Source organism: Anopheles bellator, chromosome X (genome assembly GCF_943735745.2).
Source record: "Anopheles bellator chromosome X, idAnoBellAS_SP24_06.2, whole genome shotgun sequence".
Lineage (NCBI taxonomy): Eukaryota > Metazoa > Arthropoda > Insecta > Diptera > Culicidae > Anopheles > Anopheles bellator.
The window spans coordinates 5,571,029-5,593,325 of record NC_071287.1 but is presented as its reverse complement, the minus strand read 5'-3'; the positions used below and the strand labels follow the sequence as shown (position 1 = coordinate 5,593,325).

At 44.0% G+C, this 22,297-nt stretch overlaps 1 protein-coding gene across 1 annotated transcript; it reads right to left on the bottom strand.

Annotated features, from left to right (window-relative positions):
• Positions 1 to 3,327: 3,327 nt before the first annotated feature.
• Positions 3,328 to 21,054, bottom strand: LOC131213590 (uncharacterized). The gene is made up of 4 exons (XM_058207661.1): positions 20,337 to 21,054; positions 7,657 to 7,704; positions 5,042 to 5,491; positions 3,328 to 4,971 (listed from the first exon to the last, which is right to left on the bottom strand). The coding sequence occupies exons 1-4, from the start codon at positions 20,607 to 20,609 to the stop codon at positions 4,636 to 4,638; spliced, it is 1,107 nt and encodes a 368-aa protein (XP_058063644.1). The 5' UTR covers positions 20,610 to 21,054; the 3' UTR covers positions 3,328 to 4,635.
• Between the last annotated feature and the right edge of the window lie 1,243 nt (positions 21,055 to 22,297).

Below are 22,297 nucleotides of genomic sequence, written 5' to 3'. Positions count from 1 at the left end.
GACTGGAGAAGAAGAGCGCGAGAGAGAATGCGGCGCTTCAAGGGTGTGCACAGGCACGAGCCAATCCTTTTGATTCCCCCCCATTCTTCTCGAGTCCCCCTCCCCCCACCACCCCCCATTGGGGGACGTTTGATTTTATTTATTTATCGATTGTGGCACATTTACATTTAAATACGAACCATAAATAAACCATTTCATACTACTACAATCTCCACCTACCACCCTTCCCCAACAGACATTGATCAGGATGCTCATTTTTTTGGGGAGTTTTTAGGAAACACCACCTTTTCGATCTGTCTATTGGATTTGTTCGGTTGATGACCGCTTAGAATTGCAATATTGCGGCACCCCTAATGAATCAGTCGACTGACACTGACGGGAGCGCTTGTAATAAGATATGAAGAGGGCAATCCCCAATCCATGACCGGCGTACCATGTTAGGGATAATTGAATAATGGCAGGAAGTAATGTCCCAAGACCAACTAGCAGTTAGCACGCAGTCCACAGGTTCAAGTTCAAGATTAGATAGTAGAATTTACACGAATAAGCGCTATTAGGTTTTTGGAGTGTTTTAATATATTTTCTTTTTTCTTTTTCCTCTCGTCAGCCCTATCAGAAAATTCGCGCACAATCGAGCAGTTTTTCTTCTCCACCGACACCGACCGACCGAATAATAAAAATCTGGCAGCCGGGCGACCAACACTGCCATCTGGCACTGGAGCGTGGTAACGTGATTTATGTAGGGCAGCGCCTTCAAGAAAAAGAAGCACACAACGACGAACACATTTGACAAATTGAGTTTTATTTCAATTGTCTTCGGCACCGGTTTCGGCGCCGCGCGTGTCCTCGACGCCCGCACCGGCCGAACCTTGCGGGCGCCTTCTTCAGAAGTCATATTTTAATCTCCTCCCCTTCCCCACCCAGCACGAACCAACCGTCCACCGCCGGCAGCGGAATGAATAAATAGCTCACTTATTAGCGAATCCACCCTCGTTCGCCTTCGTCTCGAGCAGCGGCGGCGAAAGAAAGAAGGAAGGAAAAAAAAAAGAAACGGAAACACGTAACGATGCAGAACCGATGGAGCTAACAGGTTGAAGGATGATTGCCACCCACTCTCTCGCCTCCCCTCCCCGCGCCCGCGCCACCTTCCAGCTGCCTCTCAACAGAGGCAAAGCAACAACAAACCTAACCAAAAACAAAGAAAAGAAAAAAAAAAGAGGCCGTGACGTTTCCCGTTCGTCGTCGCGAGCGTTCAGGCAAATTGATTGTCATTTCAATTTAAATTTATGCAGATGAAGTCAATCCATCCTTTCTTCGCCGTCCGGCACGGTGCCCGGCGCCGGGTGACGGACAGCTTGTCCTGCCCGGCTTGAAGGCTTCACCTGCCACCGGCCCCGAACACACCGTTGCACCCGCAGCAGCAGCAGCAGTCATCGCCGGGGCTTCGACAACCCCGGTGACAAATGGGATATCCAGAGTGGCGCACTGAACATCGCTCCGGTTTCGGTGCCCCGACGAATGAAGAGATCCTCCCAGATCCGGTACGGACGAAAATGAAAGTTTGTGGCTCATGCGCTGGCTGCCCTATTAGGACGTCCTTCACTCTCGTACAGCCTCCGTTGTTCGCTCTCTTCGCTGGCTAGAAGTTGACGGCTGAAGTCTAAAATGTGTGGCCCAGCAAACGACTGGTAGACGGGGCTTCTGGGCAGGGCTGCCTTAATTCCATTCCACTCGCGTTAGTGTTCACCGAAAATCGAGCACCATCGACCTGGAGCACCTGACCTGCCGCAATCTCTGGTGTGCAGTTGAAATTGAGGTGACATACAAAATCTCTTGATGGTCGCGGCAACTAGGCGACTGGATCCTATGGATTCCACATGGTCAACTCACAGGGCACTGACACTTTATTGTTTTCGAATATCTGTCCGTCAACCGAAGTGTCAAACTTTTAGTGGAATGTTTGCCAGAAAGAAAATGAATTAGAAAATGAATCGTTGAACAGCTTAGAACAACGTGTGAAAATTATCAAAAGTTACAATATATTCAATATTTTTACGAAAACAACCAAAGGAGGTCCACTAACGTCAACTCTGAGGGATACCTCGCAAATGATAACAAAAATTTGTTTTTGCTTGCAATTGAAGATACGGACTTAGAAGATGTATGCTTTTAGCAGGACCGTGCAGAGGAAGGAAGTCTTCTATTGATGCTATAGACGTGATATGTCGGTAAACATTGTAGGCTCCTAGAGAAAAACAGAGAGTTACAAACATCATAATTCCGATGTATGTAAGTCTCTACTTTTTTAGATAAGTTAATATACAAATGTGCACAATCGCACATGTTCAACGCTAAACATTTTTCACTTTTGATGTTTAGTATCACAAATACAAAAAAAGAAACAGATTCCTTTTGCCGCTGTGGCTGTGGCCCTTTCTCACGCAAAGAACGTTGGCCATGGTGAACATTCTTGTGCATTTTGGAATTTCGGCCATTTTGAGTGATTAGTAAATTTTTGGCAACTGTTTTGCTTGGACGAGTTTTGGCTCAAATCTGGCTAGGCGTGGCCACATGTGTTAAAATTAAACGTTTAAAGTTTTTTAGCACAATACACGTCTAATCTGCTGTTCGCGAGGACTATGCTCCTTGGGCTCCGGAAGAAAAAAAATCAAATATTACATTTGGCCAAGTATTTGCTGTATGCTTAATACTTCTTGCTTAGCCTTGCGGTAGTCAATAAACACTGCCTTATTGATTTTTCAGCCCTTTTCTCAAACCTTAAGAAGTAAATTTAACATAAAATCTTGTTCCGTAAAATTTTTCCGGAGCAACCTTGCTCATTTCGGCTGCTCAAACGCACAACGTTCGACGAACCATTGATTTTCATGCGATCTAGCGTCATTGGTGCATTCAATGCAAATGCTGCTCGATCTGCCAGGCAACATTTGCGCATGGAACGTGAGAGATGGGACACTCTCGTTGCGGAATGAAAAAGCTGCACCATCGTGGCGCTGATGCGTCTCTCTGGGCTGAACGACTGTGCTTTTTCATTCGAAACGAATCGTGTCAATCGTAAAAGCAGCTCAATTGAGCCTGACACCATTTACCCGGTGTGTCGCACCAGCAATGCAAGGATTCTCGCTGTTCGATGGTTCCGATGTTTTAGAATTTCCACCACGCTGGGGGCTCAAAGATGACAAACATTTGTCCTACACACCCTCTAAATTGTAGTGTAGAAAACAAACTCCAACCTTTCCTTTAAGCTACTAAACTGAACAAAAATAACCAAATAAAGGAAGCAGTCTAGACCAGTATTGGGTCGGGTATTATTTTTTAAAATAGTTTTATTTTACAGTCAGATCTCAAGTCAGTCTTTTTACATATATATGTACAACACAGCAGCTCGGGTGGTGCCGGGTGAAATCCGCTAGATGCTTCGAATCGGTATTCGAATATTCGGTTTACTTCGGCGTTTCGAACCGTTTTTCGGCTTTTCCCAACATACCTAGCTTTCATCTGTCTCGCTCTCGATTTTCTCTATCTATCTCTCTCTCTCTTTCTCTCGCCCTTCTCTCCCTTTCATTCTCTTTCTTTTATTCCAATCTATTCTAGGTTTTGTGAGCTTTCCCATTATCTATCCCTCTTTATCGGTTGTCCAGCTGGTGAACTGGTTCGGCTGGTAGTGCGTTCCGGAGTGTCAGAAAAATGAGCTGAGCATATCTGTGCGTATCTATGCGATTTGTCCGTTTTTTTTTTTACAATTTACGAAAACTACTAATGCCATCTTGAGCCATACCGCACCGCCGCACGTACATACACAATTCGCTAGTACCTCCATTCCATTTATCCTAACGGCTTAAATCACTCCCTTTCTTCTTGTGGGTCTCGCCTTTTCCGTTTGCTTTCCTTTCTTCGCTCTCTTTGCTCGATCACCCCGTTTTTTGTACAGCAAACAAAACGAAAACCGCATTTCGCTAGTGGTAAAGCCCTGTATTGCGTTGTGCTGTTAAGATTACTCCCGCACCTTGGCTCTGCGGTTCTGCTCGGCTCGGTTTCTTCCACTCTTCTGCTCAACCACTTTTACTTCCCCGCTTCGAGAGGTGATTGTATAGTTTTGTGCAAAGTTGCCTTCGTGTTGTACTCTTTTGCTCGCCCTTCGCTTCGCTTCACGTTTCCCTCACTCTTGCTCCGGTTGTCGGCTTTTAGTTTTAAAGATTTTTGGTCGATTTGGCGTTTCCTTCCTAAATATCCTGTTCGATGTTTTCCATTCTTCTACCGTCTATATGTACACACCCCGCGGTCTATCCACGCTGGATTCTGGACCTATGTTCTAACCATCGCGGCCAAGTACCAAGTAGAGAAGAAAAGTTAAAAAAAAGGATATACACGTCCGGGCTGTCTGCTAGTCACACGCTCACAGGCTGCAGAGCGCGGAAGACTTTCCCACATACACACGCACACACACACACACACACTACTAAGACTAGTATTTCTTGCTTTCTACGCTGGATCTTGACCTGCGTGTGTGTGGGTGGGGGAGCAGTGTGTAAGTAAGTGTATAACTATTTACAGCGCTGGATGGTTAGGAGTCGCGATTGAGTCCAGCGTCCAACGCGGTCCACCGGCCCACCCTCATCAGACGTGCAAGATTTTCGGCAGGATCTCGCTCTCGATCAGTAGCTCGCCGTCCTCGGCCACGGCCGGCTTCTGGGCGACGGCCAGCATGACGCCGATTAGCGACAGGAGCACGAGCAGCAGGAGCGCCACGAACCCGCCGAGGATGAGGAGCTCCTGGGAGGTGCCGGGAACGGGACCTCCACCGAACGGTGGTGCCGCGACAGCCATCACCTCGCCATCGTCGTCGACGCTCAGCTCGTCATCCGGTGGCGGACCAACTGTTGAGGTGGATGCGATCAGCGCTTCGCTCGTGTCGACCAGCAGCGACGCCGACCGAATCAACGCGTCCGTCTCCTGCGTAGAGCGAGAAGTTGAGTTGGGGTACGAGGGCACGAGGGCGACGAGGTTTACTCGAGCGTCTTACCTTGTTGCGGCAGGTGACGTGCACGTGGTACTTGGTGTTGGGCCACAGCGACAGCTCCACCTTGAACGTTTCGGTTAGCAGGTTACCGGTCAGCCCGCCGCCCAGGATCTCCCACGATACCAGACACTGGTGGTACTGCTGCAGCTGGTCCGGCATCGGCGACCGGCGCGGCGGGGCGGACGTCGTCGTGGCCCGCTCGGGCTGCGCTCCTGTCTCGGCCCGTGAAATCCGGACCAGGCGCTCCACGTTCTCGGTGGCCGCTAGCTGGGTTGCCCCGTCGGCCCGGGTCGCCAGCGGCTGGTGGCGCACCAGCTCCGCCGGAGTCGTCCACTCGAGGCCCGCCGTCACCACGGACTCGTTGCGCACCAGGCGCACCAAGCTCAGGAGCAGCCGGTGCGCCAGCTCGTTCTCGCGCCGGACCTGGTTGTGTCGGTTGCACACGTCCCAGCACTCTAGAAGAAAGGACCGGTTAGAGGTACGCGCGACGTGGACTCCCAGGAATGTGCCCCTGCCCGGGCGCGTCCTGGTGTGTGTGTGTGGGTTTGTGTGGTTATGCTGCTCATAAATCTACGCCCCTGGGGCCCCGGCTACCTGGCGGCCCCCCTGGCGGCTGACATACTGATTTCATATTTCGGATTCCTTTCCGATCCAGTCTCCCGTGTTCCAGTTGTTTTCCCCAGGAGGAGTGTGTTTAGAACCCGCAGCCAGCTATGCCTTGTTTCTCTTATCGGTTTCGAGCCCGGCTTTTTGTCGTTCACTTTTTGTTTCTTCAGCTAAGCCCCCGGCAGCAGCAGCAGCGGTGATCCGATTTACAAACAACCACAAAACAGAAGAAAACAGGCCCTACACGTTTCGGGCCGGTTCTTGGACCTTCACAGTCCAGCTCGATCCTTTGCGTCTTCTGGTTCGTTCGTTCGTTCGTTCGTTTGGTTCGCGACAAGGTTGGGATGGTATTTTACTTTTTCTTATCTTTTACCTTTCGGTTTCGGTTTCCACCTGTGTGGCGGCAGGTGGTTTTTGAGTTGAGGGTTCAACCAAAGGGACGTGTGGAAAGGATAAGAATTAGAAAACCCGCCCGCAACACCAGGAAACCCAGAAAACGAGGAACTACCGTACCGGTCTATCAGTTGCTCTAATTCAAACGATTAACACCGGAATCCGGAATCTTGCTTGGGGACCTGAGTTAGCGTTAGGATATTTTCGAGGGACTTTTTGACTTTTGGGAACCAATTAAAATCAACGCACACCATCGATCGACCATAATATTGCTTGGCCACAGACGTCGCTGTCCAGTAAACAAAACAACATATCCAATCCGCCACAAAATCCACGAAACAGTCGGAGTGTCAACCACTTGCTTTTAACAGTGTCAGTGTTTTAACAGTGTTTTAACCAAAATGCTTTTAACAGTGTCAGTGGGGCAGCCTTAGGCGGAGCACTGAGCAGAGCTGGAGTGCCGCAAGGCCTACTCAATATCATCGGAAGCTACTTCAGCGACCGAGGGCTCACCTACGAGACCGACAACGGACAAGCCAGGCGCCAGATTACAGCGGGAGTCCCTCAGGGATCCGTTCTCGGTCCTACCTTGTGGAACAGCTATATATATAAAAATGGTCTATATTATAAAAATGCAGCTCTGTTTTGTGTGTGGTTTATATAGTTAGTTAGTTTATAGTTAGAAATCCCTCACTCCCCTCTTTCTTTCCCCTCCCTTAAATAAATTAACAGTTAAAAACATTAATTACTCCACAAGTTATGAATTAAATTTCATCAAAACATGCACAATAATTGCACAATAGTTGATGGTCACCTGAGAAACCGTGTGACAAAATTTGGTCCTTACAGAACGAGGAGAACGGGTGGTCCTCATACAACCCCAATCCTTAAAATACGTCCTAGGGCAATATAGGTATCATTTATTAGGTTTTGGTGGTCTCTAAATCGATTGGTTTTACTTAAAAGCCTTTTCCTAGATGCTGCATAACCACGCGGGACCACCCAGCACTAAACGGCAGCTACTGGCGACACCCTGAGTGCGACGGACCGAGCGCGAAGGGCCGAAAGGACCACGACGTTTGCTCTGTGGCAGGCTGCGGCATGGCAGCGGCATACAACACCAGTTGCTACTTACAGTGGACCAGGACAATCATACCAACGATTGAGCCGTGGGTGGTGAGGAACCACGCTGAGGTAGACTTTTATCTATCACAGGTACTTTGTGGCCACGGATTTTTGTCAGAGTTGCGGTTGCGGTTGCGCAGACCACTGTGGATCGACATCGGACGAGCCGAGTAATGAGCCGCAAGGAAGCACGACCGCGGCTTAAAACAGCGACAAACCAACAACTATGCGACGCTGGCAGATAGCGACAAGTGAGAAAGGATAACCGAGCGGGAAAAATTGCTGACCGGGACGAGATCGACCCACGACCCTTTGTGACGCACGCTAGACTAGTAAGACGCACAAAGGGCTTAGAGAGAGGGACAGGGGCAGGGCAAGTTCCGTGAATAAAATGTGCCTGGGCATGTGCCCGCACGAAAGCAACAAAAAAAGGTCGGAGTGTCAGTGTAGTCTAAACTTCTTCAACCCGGCGCTAGTATAGAAACATCGCTTACCATTGAGCACTCGCGCTGCTGTGCGCAGAGAATATCCTTGATGGAACGCTGCAAAATAGAGGACAGAGAGAGACAAAAATGCATTAGTACCCTAAGTGTAGTGAACCCCGGGACGATCAGCGACGACGACGATGATCCTATTTTTTGTTATATTGGTACACTCTTCAAAGAAACTTATGCAAAGTTTCAAATAAATCTGACACCATTCAAATTAGTTTTGTACAAGCCATTTAGTATCGACATGTCACAGTATTTTTTACATTAGAGAAAATCAATTATTGTGCAGTGATTTAATTTTTATTTTTGAAAGAAACGCAACGGAAATTATGAACGAATGTTGAAAGTGTATAAGAACTCTTCACATTTAGTTTGGTGGTTAACAGAGGGATTTCTGAGTTTAAACGTGGTCGTACTAGCCTTCAAGACGATCCATGTTCAAAACGTAAAAAAAACAGACACAACAACTGAAATCGTAAAACAATACAGGATACCATAATGAAAAATCGTTGAATCACTTAAAGGGATTTAGTATAAGACCTAGCCATCTCATTGAGCAATATAACCAATATTTTGATTGAAGTTTTGGTTTCCTAGAACGCATTCGAATGCATCTTTCTTGACAACATTTAAAGCGTTTTCGATCGGATAAAGTGGGTTTTTGTGCATCAAATCATCACTATGGATGAGACATGGGTCTCTCCCTATGATTCTGAATCCGACCAAGAGGCTAAGGAGTGGTATGAACCTGGTTCTTCGGCTCCAAAACGAATTCGTCCAGAAATTGCCTAAAAAGATGTTAACATCAGTTTTGTGGGATGCGAATGAAATTTTGATAACGGATTACATGCCAACTGGTAAAACAGCAAATTTTGATTATTGACTACTGAAAGAAAAAAACTTGTGTAAAAAGGCCCTGTTTATAGAAGAAAAACATCCTCTTTCATCAAGGCAATGCACCCTGTCACAAGAGCATTTCGAAAATGACAAAAATCCTTGAATTGAAGTTCAAATTGAGGGAGTATCCACCATATTCAACAAATTTGGTCCCTAGCGACTTCCATCAGATTTAAAACCAAAAATATCGTGCGCGGAAAGCGTTTTTCATCAAAAGACACCAAACATGACATGTCGACACTAAATGGCTTGTAAAAAAAATTTAGTGACCGATTGAAATGAAACCTCACATAAATTCATTTGAAGAGTGTAACAATATACCAAAAACAAAATATGATCATAGCAGCGCCCTCTGGTATCGAACGTCAAAACTTAGTATACAACCTAGTATATAAAATATATGAACATTAGGATAGCTAAAAAGAAATCCATTATTTTCTCGGTAGACGGCTGTAGTGGTTGGTTTATGCTGTTTTTTTCTGGTTTGATTTATGCGCTGGATTCCCTGTTCCATTCAGTTCTCAGTTACTAGCGTGTTAACAGTGGAAGTCAACTAAGAGAAACAGTTTTCTGAACGGTTGTTACTCTAACTTTGACAAAGGTCTGCAGGTTGATAAAATGTATACTGACTTCAAGGCAGCATTTGACAGAGTTTCTCATCTGTTATTGTCCGCCAAGCTGGCCAAATTGGGTGTCTGAACTTTGCTCGTGAGTTGGATTGTGTCTTATCTGTCTAATCGTGTCATTCATGTTAGGGTTGATCAGACCTAGACCTCTGTTTTCACCAATGTCTCAGGCGATCCTCAAGGAAGCAATTTCTGGTTCGCTATTGTTTTTGCTATTCATCAATGACCTGACTCTTCGGCTTCCTTCTGAGTGTTACTTAATGTATGCTGATGTCCTGAAATTGTTTCTATCTGTCTGCAACCCGTCTGATTGTGTTTATTTGCAATCATTACTTGAACGCTTTGTTCATTGGTGTGATTGCAATCACATGTCACTGAATGTCGATAAGTGCCATGTCCTAACTTTCTGAAAAAAAGGGCCCTGTTATGGATTCGTATCGCATTGGCTCGTCAGTTGTTCCGCGTGTAGATGTCATCCGTGACTTAGGTGTAACACGCTATCAGTGCTGGGTTGATCGTATTGAGGCCAAATAGCGAAAGTTCACAATGATCGCTGTCCGTAGACTTGGTTGGTATGCGGTGGATCAACCTTTACCCTATAAAACACGCTCCCTTCTACTTGAGCTACGTTCACTCGAGCACCGTAGACGGTCAGCACAGGTTGAGTTCTCATTTAAGATTGTGACCTCACGTATTGACTCGCTAATACTTCTGTCTCATCTCAATTTTTCGGCTCCTCCGGCCTCTCGTCGTTACTTGACTTTAATATGTCCTTCGATCGGTTCGATTTGATGTTTTTGCTTTCATGTCTTCATGGTAAATGTTTCGTCCTTGTTACTGTCGCCTGTGTCTTCCTTATATATCGGTTACCTGCTTCGTTTTTGCGTTTCGTCAGATTGATTAATTTAAGTTCTAAGTTCTACGTTAAGTTGCTATTGTTAATTAGGGTAAGTTGTCCGTTGACTGTTCTTTTACAAATAAACAAACAAATGAAAATTTGCTGCATTTCAAGTTTTTCTTAGCCGAGTTAGCCCGGAATACGGCTATTCTAAAGTGGAGGAAATGCCACAAAGTGTTTAAGATAATCTTGTTAATCTTGATAAGTTAGATTACGTTAAATTCATAAATACGGCCCTGTTCGTTCTTCTAAGATAAAAAAAGGTTTTCTTTGATAACAGCCAGAAACAGCCAGAATCGGCCAATAGAAGAGGTGTTGTGGTGTCGCCATAAACTCCGGCAGCTTGCTGCTTGGCAAATTTTATTCCACATCCACCGTATAGTACGGAGTGTGCACCAACTGATTATCACCTTTTTCACGCATTGCAAAACTTCGCATTGAGTGATAAGAAATTGCTATCGAGAAAGGATTGTGAAAAGATAGATTGCTAGAGTTACCAAGCTAGTGCTAGTTTGATCCACAAAATATGAGGTAGGCTAAAAAGAAATCCATTATTTTCTCGGTAGATAGCTTTAGTGATCGATATCTCGTGAAGTATCGATCGTACAGTTTCAAGTTTTAGCTCGTTTTAAAGCTCGTTTTAAAGCTCACTTTACACTTAAAAAAATGTTGTCACTGTTTATTGTTTGTTCCATTCATTTGTAAGTGACAGGGTGCTAACAATGGAGGTCAACGAAGAAAAAATTCGGTACATTTAACAGTTTTTGCCTGATAAAGGCGAAAATTGAAGCTAGGGCACTGAAATTTTTCATGGGGTTTACGGTGCCGATACTGTAACAGTTAGTTAAGATAAATTTTTTTAAACGCCGTAGTTCAATAGTAGTTACGTTAAATTTTAGTTCGGTCCAGTTATTTTTGATATTAAAGATGCACAAGCAGACCCGTTCTCAAAAATGCTGATAAAATCGCAGAAATAATCACAGTTGATCGGCATATTAGTAATCAGAGCATCGCCCAGGAGCTAAAGATTAACCATCAAACAGTTGTAAGCCTTTTGCTCAAAGCCGTCGATTCACTAAAAAGCTCGATGTTTGGGTGCCACATGAATGAACACAAAAAACATAGATGGACAGCATTTCCGTTTCCGTAAAAAGAATATGTTGTTAGTTTGACCCGAACTATTGTGTCACACTAAACAAGTTTTTCTATCACTTAGCAATATGCGTTTAAAATCATACAAACACCAACAAACAAAGAGTGGCCATTTATCAAGATTGAAGTTATTCGAAATAAAAGTTGAGATTATGGCAAAACGACGTCCACAAAATCCTGCGAGCTGAGGCTTACATGTCGATGGCAATCGCTGCTACATTCTGGCGGTGGACATTGCCAGCTGGCTGGCTGGGAATGGGATTACGTTGAAGTGTTGAATGTTTAAGCAAATGGTTGCTACTAATTTAAGGGTCTAAGTCTAACTAAATTAAGCTGATGGACAGGTACAATCAACACATAGGCCGAAAACTCTTGGGCCACTCTCCACTAAGATGATGATCGTTTTCATACCGGAGTGAAGCAATGGATCCATGTTAAATCCATTGTCATATATTTATAAGTGCATGAGCAATGCAATGGATTAACGTCACGAGCAATGGATTAACGAAATAGGCGATAACGGTCAGTAACGGCCACCAAGCTGGCGGAACGTATACATGCATGTGTCAGCTAAACATAATAAGAAATTAAATTGTATTAAGGCACTCTGATTTGAGCCGTCTTGCGATCAAGACGTATAATTATATATCGACGCAAAAAGTTACAGTTTGTTAAATGTTAAAGAAACAAAACGATTTTCCTCTTCAGTTCAAGACTCTTTCTTTAATCTTATTTAGTTGAATGTTTAGTTATTTTAAATCGATGTTGAAATCTCCTACTATTACATTATGTTGTACTATTACATTAATATTACATTATAAACCCTGTATCCTGGGATGCTATATTGATCAACTGCTCTTTCATCAGTGATGTGTGTTTCAGATATCATGACCAGTGATGGTTGTTTTCTTCCAAACGTATCCCTGAACGGCACATAGTTCGCCGAAAGGCCGCCAACATTACAATACATTAAATCTTTCTTATTAGTCTTTTTTCCTTCGGTTGCTATGCAGTTATGCGCATTATTCTCTGCCCCTGTTTTTTGTACTCCGGACAATCGTGACTGTATGCTGCGTGATCACTGACCTGTTTCGACCGCGTTAGTATACAGTTCACGCACTTCAGGATTGACGATTGGCAATCTGATGTCTTGTGACCCTCAATACACTTTGAACAGCGCTTGACATAGCTTGACATTTTTGCTAATTCTTCATCTACTTCAAGAATGGCATTATGCTTTTGGTACTTTAGAAATTTCTTCTCAAACTGTCCTATGATGCCGTTTGTCTTAAAAAGAAATGCTTTCATTTTGTGCGTTTGGGAGGTCTCTTAGATCTTTGTCCGAATATTTCTTTGTCATTCCTTGTAACTTTATGCAAAGTAAGGGCAGTGTTACTGCGTAAGCATCCCTTATTAAAGCCTGGATCTCCTCTGTTATCTTCTCTAAGCTCTCTGATGCAAGACATTGCATTAAAATCTGACCTTTCCTACCATTGCGGAAGTCCGACACTTGCTGCTTCCTTGGATCCAATTTGGTGCGTAAATCCTCCCTTGTTTTTTGGCAAATTTGGTCTACTTTCGGTATCACAACAAGTGTTTTTTTGACCGTTCTATCTCGAGCCAGTGTTACCATCGTCTGTTTACGATTAACAACTTTAGGAACCGTGTCCTCCTCCATGTGCCCTACGTCTAATGTCCTTATTACAGTTTGAACATTATTGTTCTCACTATTCGTTCTCATCGTCCTATTCGATTTTTTGGTAACTACTGTAGCCCAGGATTCACCTGTCGTCTCACTGGATCCTTTGAAATTATAACACCCACATTCTTCTCTAGTTTCTGTACTGCCTTGTTTAGCAACTCGTTGCCTACCGTACTTTGATCTTGCTGCTGTATATTTGTGAGCAACTCACTGCGTTCGCTCACCACCACAGATTCCAATGACTTAATGCAAATGTCACACCTAAAAAACAAATTGGTACATTCATCGATTGACTTCACCATTAGTTTTGTTAGAACAGTGCATCGACGATGAAAAGACCGCCACACAGGCCCTTACATGAAACAGGGTCATTACTTTTTGCGACGATTTTGGAGCACTTTGCGCACTCCATTATCGTAAAACAATCTCGAGCAAGATAGGTGAGTTACTGTCATGCATCGAAAAGAGTTTTACAAACACTAACAGATACACAAATCTGCTCGAAAGTAGTATAACTACCACATTTGCACAATTTTTATCTAACTGATCGCTGATCGCGTCCTACGAAAAAAAAACCTTCTTGATCAGCGTATATTTTTACTTCGCAAACCAAATACTTCCCAAAACCTAAAAACACACCCTTTAGACGCATGAACAACACAAAATCAATCCACTTATCCGTCTTCGACGCAGTTCAATTCTGTGAAAATTCACCAGCCACCAAAGACACTACTGCACTAATCAGCACTCAGCTGAGAGATCTAATCGGTCCCTAATTTGATTTATTAATTTTAATTGATGAGATCAACCTTAAAGTTGACGCTGCTTCTTCTTCTACGCCGAGCGATTCAGGCCGGCAACAGAGACAATTTTAATCTTCTGGTGCTTCTGGTAACAAAGACGGTTTTACGGTCGTTAGTACCGTATGAGAAACGACAACTTTTGGAAAATTATTAGGTGTGTGAATTAATTCGTGCCGTTTTACAATAGATAGCATTACTTACTAAATGTAACATTTTTTTATGAAATATGTGTTTGATAGCTACTGTCATTACGCATCTAACGCAGTAGAGGTTTTTTTGTTAAAGTGTAAATAACACCTTTTATAAGCATTTGAACATGTCAAGTTTTGTTCCTGGTAGAATGTTTTTGCGGAGAGTACTTTTTTATTACTGCTTGCACGGCAGAAAAAATAGATTCTTGTACCGAATCGTTACTGGTGATGAAAAGAGGAGTTATTACAATATTCCTAAACGCAAAAAGCCCTGGTGAACCAGTTCCATCGCAACCAAAGCGCAATATTCACTTTGCTACAGTTATGCTGTTCATATGGTGGGATACGAAAGGTTTGGTGGAGTATGAGCTATCAAACCCTAAGGAAATTATTGATGAACAATCCCGTCGATAACAATAAATGCATTTGAACCAAAGCTTAGGCCATAAAACGACGAAAACGGGATAAAACTCCACATCGCAGAACCGGTCAAAACCTATGAGTAACGATTTCGCAGCACAGCGGTTCACTTCTTTTGAAAGTATTTAAAAATAGGGTCTCTGAAGGGACCCCTCCTAAAGATGAGAAGTTCCATTGACACGGAATCGAGCAACTACCTAAAATATGGCAGAAAGTAGTAGCTAACGACGGACAATACTTTCATAAAAGTAGTCATACGTTTTTTGTTCTTGTAGTTAGGTCACAAATGTTGAATAAAAACGACACGAATTAATTCACACACCCAAGAGTTGTATTTTTATTTTTAGGAAGCGGACATCTTGTAACATTTTCATAGGAAGAGGAGTTCATAACGCTGACACCATCAACTGAGAGCCAAAAATAATGCAATAATCCATCGTTTTGAATATAACCAAAGCAGAGTATAATGAAATGTTTACAGCTTCCTATTGAAGGTCCTGTTCTGAATGAAAAAAGCGGTTAATGCAATAAGACTAGCGCCATCTATCTTTTCAGTGCATGTTCGTATTGTTCGTTTGTTCGTATTAGTTAAATTTATATTTAGCATATCAAATATCAAGTGTGACTGTTATTTTATGTTCCGTCTAGTTCTCACCGCACGGAGTTCCTCACAACGTCACAGAACTTTTGTAGCCATAAAAATGTATCGATTTTTAAAACGGACCCCCGCCGTTTGACTTTCAACATTTCTTGTTCAAATTGGCCGAACAGAAAAGTAAGAGAAAAGTAGCGTTTACCGGTGACTCAATGTCACAGTGCAGATAACAATTGATAATATGGCATATTTGTTTGAGTTAACTGAACGTGGGCGGATAAATTTTGATAGTGTAGATGTGACGGCTTATTCCCTACTATTTCGACTACAACGATTAAAGCATCTTCGAAGCTCACGCTAAGATTATGCACCATCTCAAACGGTCTAAGAAGACTTTGTGAAGTCCTCATCCTATTAAAATATTCCAAATATACTCCTAATATAAAAAACAATTTTCCTCCCTCTCTTAACCTATGCCTCTTCTCTGTGGTCGCATTGCTCCAAAACTAACTTCCAATCAATGCAAATCAGACTGAATAAAATTCTCAAAATGATCCTGAATTTACACTGGAGAACACCAACAAATCTCGTCGTAAGCCTCGCTGGCACGGAAAGACTATCGTTTGAAATTAACAAACTAAAAGAAGGCCTAATCAATAGATGCAATAATTCTATCTACCCAACAATAGAAGACCTAATTATCTGAAGTTTTATAAGTTAACTAGTTGTAAGATGTTTTTAGTTATTAGTTATAAGTATAATAAAATGACTCAATGCCACGTGGCATAACATGTAATTTAAAAAAAATTTAATCGAAGATTTTTCATTTCAATCATTTTGATACCTTAGAATTATTAAATAGCAATCCCAATGTGGAATATTTCTGTACTCTTATGTAACCAAGCATTTATGTATAGTAAAGATCCAAAAAATCCTTCAAAATAAAATTAAAATATTCCAAGAATATAAGATATATAAAAAATTGTATATATAAAATATTCCTCTTCCTAATAATGTAAATTTAATAAATTTTCGAAAAGCTGTTTTGGATTGTGTGGTGTGAGTAATGCCATCCATTGTAAAACCGCACAAACTAAATCATACACCTATTAGAAATTTCTTCGACATTCCAAAAACCGCCTGCTCGGGCCGGTTGTTGTAATGTGTGACGCTATTGTTACATCTATTTTTCTGTTGCACTGCCGTGTAAAGCATGACTTTGATCAGCTCATTGCAAGCCAATCGAGCGGCCAAACAAATCGACCCAAGTCCTTAGCCATTTTCCTTTCCGTTCGCTTGCCTTCACAGCGCCTTACAGTGCGCTCAACTGGATATCATCGCCAACCGGAAATGCAGTAATGGTCCAGCGAATGTCACCGGCAGGCCAGACTATTTGAATCGGGCCCGGGCCCGATTCCGGTCGCCGGTTCTTCGCAGGATTATTGTTGCTGGTGTTGCTATAAAATAGATATTGTTGTTGTGTGAGCGGAGAGCACAGCCGACGGATGCGCCTGATTGTGACAAATTGCACCGCTCCATTGGATGGGGAATGCGCTATGCTCCGGCGTCGGTGACACAGTTACGAACGCGCGCGACGGTGACGGATATTGGTCCTAACAAGGCTCAATTTGCCCGGGCGGCATCGGTACCATCGTGGGACCTGGTCGGCCTACCTGGTCTACGTCCTATTCCCGCTACCTGCAGAGCCACCACAGTTCCTTTAGCTGTAGCCGTTCTTTTCATCAGCGCTTGGACCTATGGGACCTTCATCTCGTCCTACTTCTAGCGGTAAAAGTTGTACAACGTCACGAAGGTTTAATAGTGCTGGCTAATTATTTCGGAAAGGATGCCTTTTCTTTTCGAGACTTCGATGCTTGAAGTTGTCCGGGTGACGTTTCAGATGTGGGTAGCAGCAGCTTTCTATCCGTTCCTCCGATTTTCGTACGCCTCGTTTTTTATGCAACTTGCTTAAAGTTTCATAAAAATATGTTAGCGTCATTGTAGCAAAAAATGGATTGATGATTCTTCCCCCGGTTTTTGCGGCGTATTCAAAATGTTGACTTCCGTTCCGAATTCCGAACTCGCTACTTATTTGGCAGAAAAAGCGATCGAAGCTCTTCGTTTGCTTTGGGCGAACCCTATGGCGAACTGAACAGGACCATCCTGGTGACGTGCGAAGGTTGAAAGATGAGGAATTGCAAACGAGAACTGTTTAGATGCAGACCGATCCCAAGAACCAAACCAAAATGTGCAGATTTCCCATCCAGTAGCTCCGAAAATGAGTGCTTCTTTAATGGCCCCAGAAAAGGTTGGTTTTGCGTCGAATAGTCACTGGCAATGAAACTCTTGATTTATTTTGAGAACTCCAATCGTTTCGGTAAAAAACTTCAGAAAGGTTTGAAGACCAAATTGGAAAAATGGATTGTCGAATGGTTTTCCGACGAAATGAATGAGTTTTATTCGAAAGGAAATTTTTCTGATGAATGGGCGAAATGCGTAATAACCAAAAGGTTACTACTTATTAAAAAAATTATTCGGTGGCTCCTCTGAAAATTATGCGTTTCGTTCATCGAAATAATCGGATAACTTCAATTCATACACCTGGGGTGTATGGGCCATTAAGCTCAACACGTAAGAATGGCGAGGTGTGTTAGAAAAGTTATGATAACTATGTATTTATGGGGCTACGTATCAATTTCTTTGTGGTGTTATCTCATTTTCGATTATTGTCTACTCCTAAAAAAGGGTTGACAAAGAATTTGAATCAAATTGTGGGTAAAAAACAAAATTAAGTGCACGGGCACATTTCGCATGTGGACTGTGACTTATGGTGAATCTATTTTGGCCCAAAACAACGTTTATTGGTGGTTCAAAAAGAAAGCAATTTAAAATGATTTTTTTCATTTGGTATCGAAAAACGGCTTAATATTTTTCGATGCTTGAACATTTGTTTGAAAGGTTGACGACTGGCTTAGCAGAGTAGCCCATTCAATCAACCAGTTTTTGAGTACATTTTCCACTATCTGTGGTCCTATCTCGGCAATGGCAATGTGAATGTCGGTCTTCAGGTTGTCAATAGTTGCTGGTTTGTTCGCATAACATTTATTGCTCCCTAAAAAAATATAATCCAATGGTGTCAAATCAACACCATTTCTACTGATTGTTCGATTTTCGAAGATAGGGCGCAAAATTGATCGATTGGGGATGTCGCTGTATGGTACGTAGCGCCGTCCTTTTGAAACCACATGTCGTCCAAGTTCTCAGCTTCAGTCCAAGTTCTCAGCTCAGTTAAATTGTGCAGAAGAACAAATCAACTTGCATTGCTCAGTAACGTACACCATCGACGATTACGGCGGCTCCTTCTTTATTCATACGCTGGTCGATGATGCCGCCAGACCAAAATCTGCACCAAACAGTCAGTCGATTTGGATGTATTGGTGACTGCTCTTGCACGACGTGTGAGTTTTACGAACCGCAAAAATGACAATTCTGTCACCAAGATGGAAATGAGCTTCAATGAAATGAGGTTTACCGTTTAAGTTGAAGCACTACCACTTTGAAAATAAGCTTTTCATATTTTACAACTTTCTACAACCAAAATTGTATTTTATATACAGGGTGTTCCATCACGATCTAACTATTAAAATGTTGAACAACTCCGCTACTTGCCCAGTGTTACTACTTGCCGCGAATTGAAAATAATTGTTCAACTGTGATAACTGTGCGTGCTTATTAATGTCGATTTTTTCTGACTTCTTTCTGTGGGGCTATTCGAAGAGTTGGGTTTATGCCAGCAAACCGAAGACCTTTGAACAACTGAAAGCTAACATCACAGCGGAAATTGCTGTCTATTACCGAAACGTTGTCTGTTACCGAAATGTTGTCAAATACAATGAAAAATGCCCAAAGAAAGGACGCCTTTTTGTGTCTAATGGAGATGCTCATTTGATTGATATTGTATTTTGGGCAAATGATTAATAAACGGCATTCTATACCCCAAATAAATTTTGCTCATTTGTTCAAATCAAATGACAAACAACGGAGTTATTTAACATTTAAATAGTCGGAGCGTGATGGAGCACCCTGTATAAATTGTAAGAATCAACCTTTCAAATAAATGTTTAAGTATCTCAAAATATGCAGCCATTGTTTTACAATCAAATGAAAAAAATAATTTATAATTGTTATTATGTTATTATTATGCTACTTATATATCTTCTATAATACAGGGTGTTTCTTCAACGACATTTTTTATCATTTGGTTATAAAAAACGACTGAACATTTTTCAATGGTTGAACATTTGTTTGAAAGGTTCATCCATGACATTTATGTATAAAATATAATTTTGGTTGCAGAAATTGGGAAATATGAAAAATGTATTGAACCCACAACGAGTGACCATTTGATGCGGATTTTGGCTGATTGGTTTATCGGCGAAATTGAAGCTGAGAACTTGGACGGCCTTTGGATTGAAAAGGACGGCGCTACGTGCCATACAGTGACAGCCACAATCAACGTTTATGTTATGCGAACATACCAGCAGCTATTGACAACCTTAAGACCCAAATTCAAGTTGCTATTGACGAAATATGACCAGATACAATCGAAAATGTACTGAAAAATAGGTCGACCAGATGAGCTAATGCCAAGCCAATCGTGGTAAACATTTTATCAAAATTGTTTTACATAAAAAAAAACTTACAAATAAAAGTTCAAGCATCGAAAAATATTGAGCCGTTTTTGTTTTATAACCAAATGAAAAATGGCGTAGTTAGTGAAACACCCTGTATATATAATATATCTTATAATAATAATACCATATAATAATACTAAGTATAATATCTTATGGGCATTCCTTTAAAGGGGACAAAACAGATATTCATAAATAGATAAATGATTGTGTGAAAGAAAAAGAAACAAAATTATGAGTACTTTTTGAACCCACCTCGTAAACCTTTAACTGCAAGCCACGAAAACACACGGATTCCAACAGCAGGTCAATCAACAGCTCCACGTCGAAGGCTGTCGACAGAGAAGCAACTACTGCCCTTTACCCAACACAGATACGACAGAGAAGCACTACTCCAATGCTAAAACCTGACAGAAAAGGCCCGTGGATGGGGTAGCTGAACAAAATCGAAGCACATCCCCAAATAGTGACATCAACTTCTGAACTCTTTTACTGTTACCAGTTAACCCCAGAGCGTCTAGTCTTTAGAAACAAAATACTTCGCATGAAGAATCAAAGGTAGTGTAGCGTAATGTTGGAAAAAAGTGCCGTTTCAACGGCGTGGCGTGTGCCGACGACGTGTTGGTCTTGTGCTGCTGCCGTGACGTCTATCGGTGACATATGGACGACCGAGTCCGAATATTTCGATGGGCGTCTGGTGGGACTTACCTTCTGGAGGCATCCTTCGCGACATCGCTCCGCCGGAGCGCTGGTGGCTGGCCGCCAGCTGCTCGAGCTGAAACCGTTGCCCGGGCCACCCGGGGCCAGTTGATTGACGAGCATCGAGCGGCTGGGGGCGGCGGTTGATGGGGGTGGCCGATGGTTCGACGTGGCGCTGGCGCCGCCGGCCACCGGGTCGACGATCGACGACCCGTCTCCTGTGGCCGCAGTCGCCACCGCCGCCGCCAGCAACAGGACGTGCCGCAGCGTGGCGACGGTCATGTTGGTGGTGGTCTGTCAGCAGCCCCTCTGTCTCTGCTACGGCACCGTCCCCTTCTGCCGTCTCTCAATTGTCTCTCGCACTCTCTAGGTATCTCTCGCTCGCTTGCTCGCTCTCTTCGTCGCCGAGGACGAAGTCACGTGGACCCGCGTGGAAGTCCTCGAGGCCCGCCCCTGATGGAGCAGCAGATAACGAAGCCTGGCCGACAATCGCAGCCAGCTAACCTACGGTTCACGGCATGCACGGGACGCAATGTGTGGCGCACGTTCGTTCACCTCCGTAGACCGGAGTATCGCCGTGGGAAGTCAGCAACCCGCGGGTTGATTGGAGCAGCTGGCAGCAGCGCCTCAGCCTCAACCTCAGCCTCAGTTCACTTGTTTCGGGGCGGCGGCTCGGTTGGCCGCGGCCACAATCTTTTCGCACACACAAACACACACACCCACATACACACACACACACACAGACACCGAAGGAATCGCACGTGTAGCTCCTCTCGTCCACAACGAGTCACTCAAGGACGAACCAACGCGAACCGCGTTCGAGATGCAACTGAGAACTCTGAGCCGAGGCCGAGCCCGAGCTCCGCGGCCCGCTCCTTCAGCGAGAGCGACGCTCGACCTTTCAGAGAGCGAGAGAGAGAGGCAGAGCGCACGAAAGAGAGAAAATATTGTCGACCCTTTTTTCGTTCCTTTCCTTTCTCATTTTTACCTTCTTTCTCTCACTCCCTCTCTCTCTCTCTTTTTCCGGGTCATTCGAGATGTGAGTGCGTTGCGGTCAGCGCAACCTTCTCATTCTCCCGTTTGCTCTTCCGCTATCCTCTTGCTTTCTCCCTCGCTCTCTCTCTCTCTCGCTAGCTGGGTTCCGCACGTTCCACGTTCTCTTGCTCTGGTTCCGGGCCCGCGCGAGAGAGTACGGGATGCGGGCAGAAAATGAGTGCTGCTCGAACTGCTCGACGTAAGGTGTATCACCTTTTTCCGCGAGCCGAGAGGTTTCGGTCGCGGATAAGAAACAACGCACGCCTTTGCCTCAGTCATTCGTGTCCCATTTATTTGCTGCTGTATATGCTGGTCCGAACCCTAAACGTCACCTAGGATGTGTGCCGCTCCGGGGTCCGATCTCTCTCTGTGGGACTCCCGGCCGGACCATCCCCCACTGCCCACGGGTCCCCAACATCCATTCTACAACATGCTGTTCGGCTTCACAAAGTTGCAAAGTTGTCCTTCCGAACTACAACTTGCTGGAACACGTTCCAATGGAGTTCGATTGGAGTTCCAATCGTGTCCCGAGCATGAAGCGAGGGCGTACCCGAGGGCACCGGGAAGTTCTATTGTTTGGCTGGTTCCGGTGCCCCCCTACCCTCTCCCACATCCACCCACATCAACGCCACCATCCCACACGATGACGGTCCCACACGAAGGCTGGGTTCGTCGCCTTACCGGCATACAGCGCTCGTTGATGTCTTTCGTTTCGCTCACGTTTCGCACTGGCGCGCTTCGGTGCACAAATGTTACAGGGAATGAGCGGTGGGTGGGGAGAGGGAGACGGGACGGGACGGGTCAGGTGATAAAGGGCTAATGTGGGCTCGAAGCCAAAACAATCTTTACAATCGCGAAGCCAGAAATCGGGCGGCTGGCCAAACATATCCGTTGCGCCAGGACGTTGCACTGATAGCAAGCTATCAGTTTCTCTC

What these genes read in the sequence shown, in the direction of transcription:
- LOC131213590 (XM_058207661.1), bottom strand. Translation starts at nt 20,609, where the DNA reads ATGACCGTCGCCACGCTGCGGCACGTCCTGTTGCTGGCGGCGGCGGTG. An exon ending in GCGAAGGATGCCTCCAGAAG is followed by an intron (nt 7,705 to 20,336) that starts GTAAGTCCCACC and finishes TCTATTTTGCAG; the next exon opens with CGTTCCATCAAGGATATTCT. An exon ending in AGCAGCGCGAGTGCTCAATG is followed by an intron (nt 5,492 to 7,656) that starts GTAAGCGATGTT and finishes TTTCTTCTAGAG; the next exon opens with TGCTGGGACGTGTGCAACCG.